The 10,000-nt window shown below is 51.2% G+C and overlaps 1 protein-coding gene across 2 annotated transcripts in view; it reads left to right on the forward strand.

The window, feature by feature from the left end:
* The window catches only part of LOC106592203 (C-type lectin domain containing 16A), a 72,121-nt gene that overhangs the window by 48,534 nt on the left and 13,587 nt on the right, over positions 1-10,000 (forward strand). For both annotated transcript variants that reach the window (XM_082972981.1, XM_082972982.1), the window contains exons 17-18: positions 1,504-1,632; positions 8,344-8,464. In XM_082972981.1, the coding sequence (XP_082829107.1) occupies positions 1,504-1,632; positions 8,344-8,464 (250 nt within the window). The remainder of the gene's footprint in view (positions 1-1,503; positions 1,633-8,343; positions 8,465-10,000) is intronic.

The following is a 10,000-nucleotide window of genomic DNA, read 5'->3' on the forward strand; positions in this document are numbered from 1 at the left end:
AAGTTATTATGTAACTTGTTAAGCAAATTTTTACTCATGTGGTGGTTGTGGTGGCTAATTTCTGTATTACCAAACGAGGAGAGTTACAAACTTCACACACCAGTCAGAGTTATACTTATAACTACATCTTTAATAATTAAGATGCTTTTGCAAAAGCACTTTGACCTTCAATGATGCGCCATCTCTAATGAACCATTGAAAAGTGACAACCCAAAAGTACAAAGATCTTTTATAGCCAAGATACACCCCTCTCAACGTACATGACGAACCACAGATCTTAGGAACAGTTCACCAAGGGACTTTATACTTGAGAAGGGAGTATCCCTTAACCAGATAACATTCGCTATAAATTATCGTTCAGTTTGGTCCCTAATGACGAGGTTCTAATCTCGTTCCTGGTACTTCATAGTACAAAAACACCATCTCATCCAATGGCATAAATCAATTGTCAACTCTAGATACTCCCATCTCGAGTAAACCCCCTCTTCTTGACCCCACTCCTGGACAAGCTCACTGAGGGGAGTGACTTGCGCATAGCACCAGGGACATGTAAAAGACAAAGCCTGACCTCTCCTCTCTCTGGGCCCCAAGTGACCTGAGGGAAAAGTGCAACTGCCAACATTCATTATCCAAAGGGATACATTCTAATGACAAGTATCTCACATAAACATATTATGCAAATAAAACATCTTAATTTTCTATGTTACCCAACTCATTCTGATTCGTCCGCCACATGGTTCATTTTCTTCACTATCAAAACGAGGAGAGACAAACTTATCACACAAGTCAGAGTTATACTTAAACAAAACGTTTTAATAATGAGCGCTTTGCGATAGCAGTGACTTGTCAACGATTCACCGTTTTGTAATGATCCGTTGAGAGTGGTGGCGAGACAAAAGTACAAAGATCCTTTTTATACCCAAGATGCACCCCGTTTTCAACCGACATGACGAACAATGGATACATAGAATCGGTCACAAGGTTTAAGACTCCAAACTGGAACTATCTCTTCCTGGTACGGGTATAGAGCGGAAAAACATTAACTCATGTTCTCTGGAATACTCTTTTTAAGGTTTTATCACCCAAAAGACGGGGTAAATCTCCTCTGTCTGTGTTAAATCTCCCAGAGGCCCCATCCTCAGTAAGACACACACACACAATCGTTAACAGAATACTCTATTCTGTCGAATAAAACAACCATTTGATGCAATAAAACTATTACAACATAATCTTGCAATTTTTCCATGGCACTCCTGAACTTATTTACGCTGCCATAACAAAGGGGTTGAATACTTATTGACTCAAGACATTTCAGCTTTTCATTTTATATTAATTTGTAATTTTTTTTTTTTAAATACGTAATTCTACTTTGACATTATGTTATGGTCAGTCTAGCTGTATGGAGGAGAAGGTACTGGACTACCTGATAATGTATTTAATGTTTCTCTCCAGACTAAGCCCCCTGAATGTGGACTACCTGATAATGTATTTGTTTCTCTCCAGAGTAAGCCCCTGAATGTGGAATACCTCATGATGGATGCCTCTGTTCTACTTCCGCCTACTGGTACTCCTCTGACTGGAATAGACTTCGTTAAGAGACTGCCCTGTGGAGGAGTAGAGAAGACCAGACGGGTACACACACACACACACACACACACACACACACACACACACACACACACACAACACACACAACACACACACACACACACACACACACACACTGAGAGACACACACTGAGAGACACACACTGCGACTGAGACACAAACACAGTAATAATATGTTTACCATTTAACAGACTGAGACAATACTGTAATACCATTTAACAGCCGGAGACAATACTGTAATACCATTTAACAGACTGAAAGATGATTATCTTATGACCCTACTGACCTGGGGAGGGATGTTCTGTACCTACTGACCTGGGGAGGGATGTTCTGTACCACCTACTGACCTGGGGAGGGATGTTCTGTACCTACTGACCTGGGGAGGGATGTTCTGTACCACCTACTGACCTGGGGAGGGATGTTCTGTACCACCTACTGACCTGGGGAGGGATGTTCTGTACCACCTACTGACCTGGGGAGGGATGTTCTGTACCACCTACTGACCTGGGGAGGGATGTTCTGTACCTACTGACCCGGGGAGGGATGTTCTGTACCTACTGACCTGGGGAGGGATGTTCTGTACCACCTACTGACCCGGGGAGGGATGTTCTGTACCTACTGACCTGGGGAGGGATGTTCTGTACCACCTACTGACCCGGGGAGGGATGTTCTGTACCTACTGACCTGGGGAGGGATGTTCTGTACCACCTACTGACCTGGGGAGGGATGTTCTGTACCACCTACTGACCCGGGGAGGGATGTTCTGTACCACCTACTGAACCGGGGAGGGATGTTCTGTACCTACTGACCTGGGGAGGGATGTTCTGTACCTACTGACCTGGGGAGGGATGTTCTGTACCACCTACTGACCTGGGGAGGGATGTTCTGTACCACCTACTGACCTGGGGAGGGATGTTCTGTACCACCTACTGACCTGGGGAGGGATGTTCTGTACCACCTACTGACCTGGGGAGGGATGTTCTGTACCACCTACTGACCTGGGGAGGGATGTTCTGGACCACCTACTGACCTGGGGAGGGATGTTCTGTACCTACTGACCTGGGGAGGGATGTTCTGTACCTACTGACCTGGGGAGGGATGTTCTGTACCACCTACTGACCTGGGGAGGGATGTTCTGTACCACCTACTGACCTGGGGAGGGATGTTCTGTACCTACTGACCTGGGGAGGGATGTTCTGTACCTACTGACCTGGGGAGGGATGTTCTGTACCACCTACTGACCTGGGGAGGGATGTTCTGTACCACCTACTGACCTGGGGAGGGATGTTCTGTACCTACTGACCTGGGGAGGGATGTTCTGTACCACCTACTGACCTGGGGAGGGATGTTCTGTACCACCTACTGACCTGGGGAGGGATGTTCTGTACCACCTACTGACCTGGGGAGGGATGTTCTGTACCTACTGACCTGGGGAGGGATGTTCTGTACCTACTGACCTGGGGAGGGATGTTCTGGACCACCTACTGACCTGGGGAGGGATGTTCTGTACCTACTGACCCGGGGAGGGATGTTCTGTACCACCTACTGACCTGGGGAGGGATGTTCTGTACCACCTACTGACCTGGGGAGGGATGTTCTGTACCTACTGACCTGGGGAGGGATGTTCTGTACCACCTACTGACCTGGGGAGGGATGTTCTATACCTACTGACCTGGGGAGGGATGTTCTGTACCACCTACTGACCTGGGGAGGGATGTTCTGTACCACCTACTGACCTGGGGAGGGATGTTCTGTACCTACTGACCTGGGGAGGGATGTTCTGTACCACCTACTGACCTGGGGAGGGATGTACTGTACCTACTGACCTGGGGAGGGATGTTCTGTACCTACTGACCTGGGGAGGGATGTTCTGTACCACCTACTGACCCGGGGAGGGATGTTCTGTACCACCTACTGACCTGGGGAGGGATGTTCTGTACCTACTGACCTGGGGAGGGATGTTCTGTACCACCTACTGACCCGGGGAGGGATGTTCTGTACCTACTGACCTGGGGAGGGATGTTCTGGACCACCTACTGACCTGGGGAGGGATGTTCTGTACCACCTACTGACCTGGGGAGGGATGTTCTGTACCACCTACTGACCTGGGGAGGGATGTTCTGTACCACCTACTGACCTGGGGAGGGATGTTCTGTACCTACTGACCTGGGGAGGGATGTTCTGGACCACCTACTGACCTGGGGAGGGATGTTCTGTACCTACTGACCCGGGGAGGGATGTTCTGTACCACCTACTGACCTGGGGAGGGATGTTCTGTACCACCTACTGACCTGGGGAGGGATGTTCTGTACCACCTACTGACCTGGGGAGGGATGTTCTGTACCTACTGACCTGGGGAGGGATGTTCTGTACCTACTGACCTGGGGAGGGATGTTCTGGACCACCTACTGACCTGGGGAGGGATGTTCTGTACCTACTGACCCGGGGAGGGATGTTCTGTACCACCTACTGACCTGGGGAGGGATGTTCTGTACCACCTACTGACCTGGGGAGGGATGTTCTGTACCACCTACTGACCTGGGGAGGGATGTTCTGTACCACCTACTGACCTGGGGAGGGATGTTCTGTACCTACTGACCTGGGGAGGGATGTTCTGTACCACCTACTGACCTGGGGAGGGATGTTCTGTACCACCTACTGACCTGGGGAGGGATGTTCTGTACCTACTGACCTGGGGAGGGATGTTCTGTACCACCTACTGACCTGGGGAGGGATGTACTGTACCTACTGACCTGGGGAGGGATGTTCTGTACCTACTGACCTGGGGTGGGATGTTCTGTACCACCTACTGACCCGGGGAGGGATGTTCTGTACCACCTACTGACCTGGGGAGGGATGTTCTGTACCTACTGACCTGGGGAGGGATTTCTGTACCACCTACTGACCCGGGGAGGGATGTTCTGTACCTACTGACCTGGGGAGGGATGTTCTGGACCACCTACTGACCTGGGGAGGGATGTTCTGTACCACCTACTGACCTGGGGAGGGATGTTCTGTACCACCTACTGACCTGGGGAGGGATGTTCTGTACCTACTGACCTGGGGAGGGATGTTCTGTACCTACTGACCTGGGGAGGGATGTTCTGTACCACCTACTGAACTGGGGAGGGATGTTCTGTACCTACTGACCCGGGGAGGGATGTTCTGTACCTACTGACCTGGGGAGGGATGTTCTGTACCACCTACTGACCCGGGGAGGGATGTTCTGTACCTACTGACCCGGGGAGGGATGTTCTGTACCTACTGACCTGGGGAGGGATGTTCTGTACCTACTGACCTGGGGAGGGATGTTCTGTACCTACTGACCTGGGGAGGGATGTTCTGTACCACCTACTGACCTGGGGAGGGATGTTCTGTACCACCTACTGACCCGGGGAGGGATGTTCTGTACCTACTGACCTGGGGAGGGATGTTCTGTACCACCTACTGACCTGGGGAGGGATGTTCTGTACCACCTACTGACCTGGGGAGGGATGTTCTGTACCTACTGACCCGGGGAGGGATGTTCTGTACCTACTGACCTGGGGAGGGATGTTCTGTACCACCTACTGACCTGGGGAGGGATGTTCTGTACCTACTGACCTGGGGAGGGATGTTCTGTACCTACTGACCTGGGGAGGGATGTTCTGTACCTACTGACCTGGGGAGGGATGTTCTGTACCTACTGACCTGGGGAGGGATGTTCTGTACCTACTGACCTGGGGAGGGATGTTCTGTACCACCTACTGACCTGGGGAGGGATGTTCTGTACCTACTGACCTGGGGAGGGATGTTCTGTACCACCTACTGACCTGGGGAGGGATGTTCTGGACCACCTACTGACCTGGGGAGGGATGTTCTGTACCACCTACTGACCTGGGGAGGGATGTTCTGTACCACCTACTGACCTGGGGAGGGATGTTCTGTACCACCTACTGACCTGGGGAGGGATGTTCTGTACCACCTACTGACCTGGGGAGGGATGTTCTGTACCACCTACTGACCTGGGGAGGGATGTTCTGTACCTACTGACCTGGGGAGGGATGTTCTGTACCTACTGACCTGGGGAGGGATGTTCTGGACCACCTACTGACCCGGGGAGGGATGTTCTGTACCACCTACTGACCTGGGGAGGGATGTTCTGTACCACCTACTGACCTGGGGAGGGATGTTCTGCAACTACTGACCTGGGGAGGGATGTTCTGTACCTACTGACCTGGGGAGGGATGTTCTGTACCTACTGACCTGGGGAGGGATGTTCTGTACCACCTACTGACCTGGGGAGGGATGTTCTGTACCTACTGACCTGGGGAGGGATGTTCTGTACCACCTACTGACCTGGGGAGGGATGTTCTGTACCTACTGACCTGGGGAGGGATGTTCTGTACCACCTACTGACCTGGGGAGGGATGTTCTGTACCACCTACTGACCTGGGGAGGGATGTTCTGTACCACCTACTGACCTGGGGAGGGATGTTCTGTACCTACTGACCTGGGGAGGGATGTTCTGTACCTACTGACCTGGGGAGGGATGTTCTGTACCACCTACTGACCTGGGGAGGGATGTTCTGTACCTACTGACCTGGGGAGGGATGTTCTGTACCACCTACTGACCTGGGGAGGGATGTTCTGTACCTACTGACCCGGGGAGGGATGTTCTGTACCACCTTAGACCCACTGAACCAGCCTCTCTGTGTGGTGTGTTAGTGTGTTGTTCTGGACCACCTTAGACCCACTGAACCAGCCTCTCTGCGTGTTGTTCTGGACCACCTTAGACCCACTGAACCAGCCTCTCTGCGTGTTGTTCTGTACCACCTTAGACCCACTGAACCAGCCTCTCTGTGTGGTGTGTTGTTCTGGACCACCTTAGACCCACTGAACCAGCCTCTCTGTGTGTTGTTCTGGACCACCTTAGACCCACTGAACCAGCCTCTCTGTGTGTTGTTCTGGACCACCTTAGACCCACTGAACCAGCCTCTTTGCGTGTTGTTCTGGACCACCTTAGACCCACTGAACCAGCCTCTCTGTGTGTTGTTCTGGACCACCTTAGACCCACTGAACCAGCCTCTCTGTGTGTTGTTCTGGACCACCTTAGACCCACTGAACCAGCCTCTCTGTGTGGTGTGTTGTTCTGGACCACCTTAGACCCACTGAACCAGCCTCTCTGTGTGTTGTTCTGGACCACCTTAGACCCACTGAACCAGCCTCTCTTCGTGTTGTTCTGGACCACCTTAGACCCACTGAACCAGCCTCTCTGCGTGTTGTTCTGGACCACCTTAGACCCACTGAACCAGCCTCTCTGTGTGGTGTGTTAGCGTGTTGTTCTGGACCACCTTAGACCCACTGAACCAGCCTCTCTGGCGTGTTGTTCTGGACCACCTTAGACCCACTGAACCAGCCTCTCTGCGTGGTGTGTTAGCGTGTTGTTCTGGACCACCTTAGACCCACTGAACCAGCCTCTCTGTGTGTTGTTCTGGACCACCTTAGACCCACTGAACCAGCCTCTCTGCGTGTTGTTCTGGACCACCTTAGACCCACTGAACCAGCCTCTCTGCGTGTTGTTCTGGACCACCATAGACCCACTGAACCAGCCTCTCTGTGTGGCGTGTTGTTCTGGACCACCATAGACCCACTGAACCAGCCTCTCTGTGTGGCGTGTTGTTCTGGACCACCATAGACCCACTGAACCAGCCTCTCTGTGTGGTGTGTTGTTCTGGACCACCTTAGACCCACTGAACCAGCCTCTCTGTGTGTTGTTCTGGACCACCTTAGACCCACTGAACCAGCCTCTCTGTGTGTTGTTCTGGACCACCTTAGACCCACTGAACCAGCCTCTCTGCGTGTTGTTCTGGACCACCTTAGACCCACTGAACCAGCCTCTCTGCGTGTTGTTCTGGACCACCATAGACCCACTGAACCAGCCTCTCTGTGTGGTGTGTTGTTCTGGACCACCTTAGACCCACTGAACCAGCCTCTCTGATTGTTGTTCTGGACCACCTTAGACCCACTGAACCAGCCTCTCTGTGTGTTGTTCTGGACCACCTTAGACCCACTGAACCAGCCTCTCTGTGTGTTGTTCTGGACCACCTTAGACCCACTGAACCAGCCTCTCTGTGTGTTGTTCTGGACCACCTTAGACCCACTGAACCAGCCTCTCTGTGTGTTGTTCTGGACCACCTTAGACCCACTGAACCAGCCTCTCAGCGTGTTGTTCTGGACCACCTTAGACCCACTGAACCAGCCTCTCTGTGTGGTGTGTTGTTCTGGACCACCTTAGACCCACTGAACCAGCCTCTCTGTGTGTTGTTCTGGACCACCTTAGACCCACTGAACCAGCCTCTCTGTGTGTTGTTCTGGACCACCTTAGACCCACTGAACCAGCCTCTCTGTGTGTTGTTCTGGACCACCTTAGACCCACTGAACCAGCCTCTCTGTGTGTTGTTCTGGACCACCTTAGACCCACTGAACCAGCCTCTCTGCGTGTTGTTCTGGACCACCTTAGACCCACTGAACCAGCCTCTCTGTGTGTTGTTCTGGACCACCTTAGACCCACTGAACCAGCCTCTCTGTGTGTTGTTCTGGACCACCTTAGACCCACTGAACCAGCCTCTCTGTGTGGTGTGTTGTTCTGGACCACCTTAGACCCACTGAACCAGCCTCTCTGTGTGGTGTGTTGTTCTGGACCACCTTAGACCCACTGAACCAGCCTCTCTGTGTGTTGTTCTCCCTCTGCAGGCCATCCGCGTGTTCTTCATGCTGAGGTCATTGTCTCTTCAGCTGCAGGGAGAACCAGAGACGCAGCTTCCTCTCACACGCTCTGAAGACCTCATCAACACCGACGATGTTCTGGACCTAAGTAAGACTGTGTGTGTGTGTGTGTGTGTGTGTGTGTGTGTGTGTGTGTGTGTGTGTGTGTGTGTGTGTGTGTGTGTGTGTGTGTGTGTGTGTGTGTGTGGTGTGTGTGTGTGTGTGTGTGTGTGTGATAGTGACCTGGGGGAGGGATGGTTGATGAAGTCTCTATCTGATAGAGACCTGGGGGAGGGATGGTTGATGAAGTCTCTATCTGATAGAGACCTGGGGGAGGGATGGTTGATGAAGTCTATCTGATAGTGACCTGGGGGAGGGATGGTTGATGAAGTCTATCTGATAGAGACCTGGGGGATGGATGGTTGATGAAGTCTATCTGATAGAGACCTGGGGGAGGGATGGTTGATGAAGTCTCTATCTGATAGAGACCTGGGGGAGGGATGGTTGATGAAGTCTATCTGATAGTGACCTGGGGGAGGGATGGTTGATGAAGTCTATCTGATAGTGACCTGGGGGAGGGATGGTTGATGAAGTCTATCTGATAGAGACCTGGGGGAGGGATGGCTGATGAAGTCTCTATCTGATAGAGACCTGGGGGAGGGATGGCTGATGAAGTCTATCTGATAGAGACCTGGGGGAGGGATGGTTGATGAAGTCTATCTGATAGAGACCTGGGGGAGGGATGGTTGATGAAGTCTATCTGATAGAGACCTGGGGGAGGGATGGCTGATGAAGTCTATCTGATAGAGACCTGGGGGAGGGATGGTTGATGAAGTCTCTATCTGATAGAGACCTGGGGGAGGGATGGTTGATGAAGTCTCTATCTGATAGAGACCTGGGGGAGGGATGGTTGATGAAGTCTCTATCTGATAGAGACCTGGGGGAGGGATGGTTGATGAAGTCTCTATCTGATAGAGACCTGGGGGAGGGATGGTTGATGAAGTCTCTATCTGATAGAGACCTGGGGGAGGGATGGTTGATGAAGTCTCTATCTGATAGTATCGTTGATGTCATTGTTTTATTGACGAGGAAGGGAAAGGAGATTTGCTCTACTACTGTAGCTCAGTGTAAACAGGGGATTTCCAGCCACAGGCCACGGGGCTAAAGGTCAGTCTGGAACATCATTCCTCAGCTGACGACGAAATATCACGGCTTAATCATTTAATGACTTTCATATTCAATACGGGAATATTTCTCTGACGTCATCAATGAGGTCCACGTGTTTCCTCCCGTATCTCTACTGTCTTAACGTGGCGGATTAACACTCCTCATTAATACATGTCTCTACTGTCTTAACGTGGCGGATTAACACTCCTCATTAATACATGTCTCTACTGTCTTAACGTGGTGGATTAACACTCCTCATTAATACATGTCTCTACTGTCTTAACGTGGTGGATTAACACTCCTCATTAATACATGTCTCTACTGTCTTAACGTGGTGGATTAACACTCCTCATTAATACATGTCTCTACTGTCTTAACGTGGAGGATTAACACTCCTCATTAATACATGTCTCTACTGTCTTAACGTGGCGGATTAACACTCCTCATTAATACATGTCTCTAATGTCTTAACGTGGCG

Source organism: Salmo salar, chromosome 03 (genome assembly GCF_965601325.2).
Source record: "Salmo salar chromosome 03, fSalSal1, whole genome shotgun sequence".
Classification (NCBI taxonomy): Eukaryota; Metazoa; Chordata; class Actinopteri; order Salmoniformes; family Salmonidae; genus Salmo; species Salmo salar.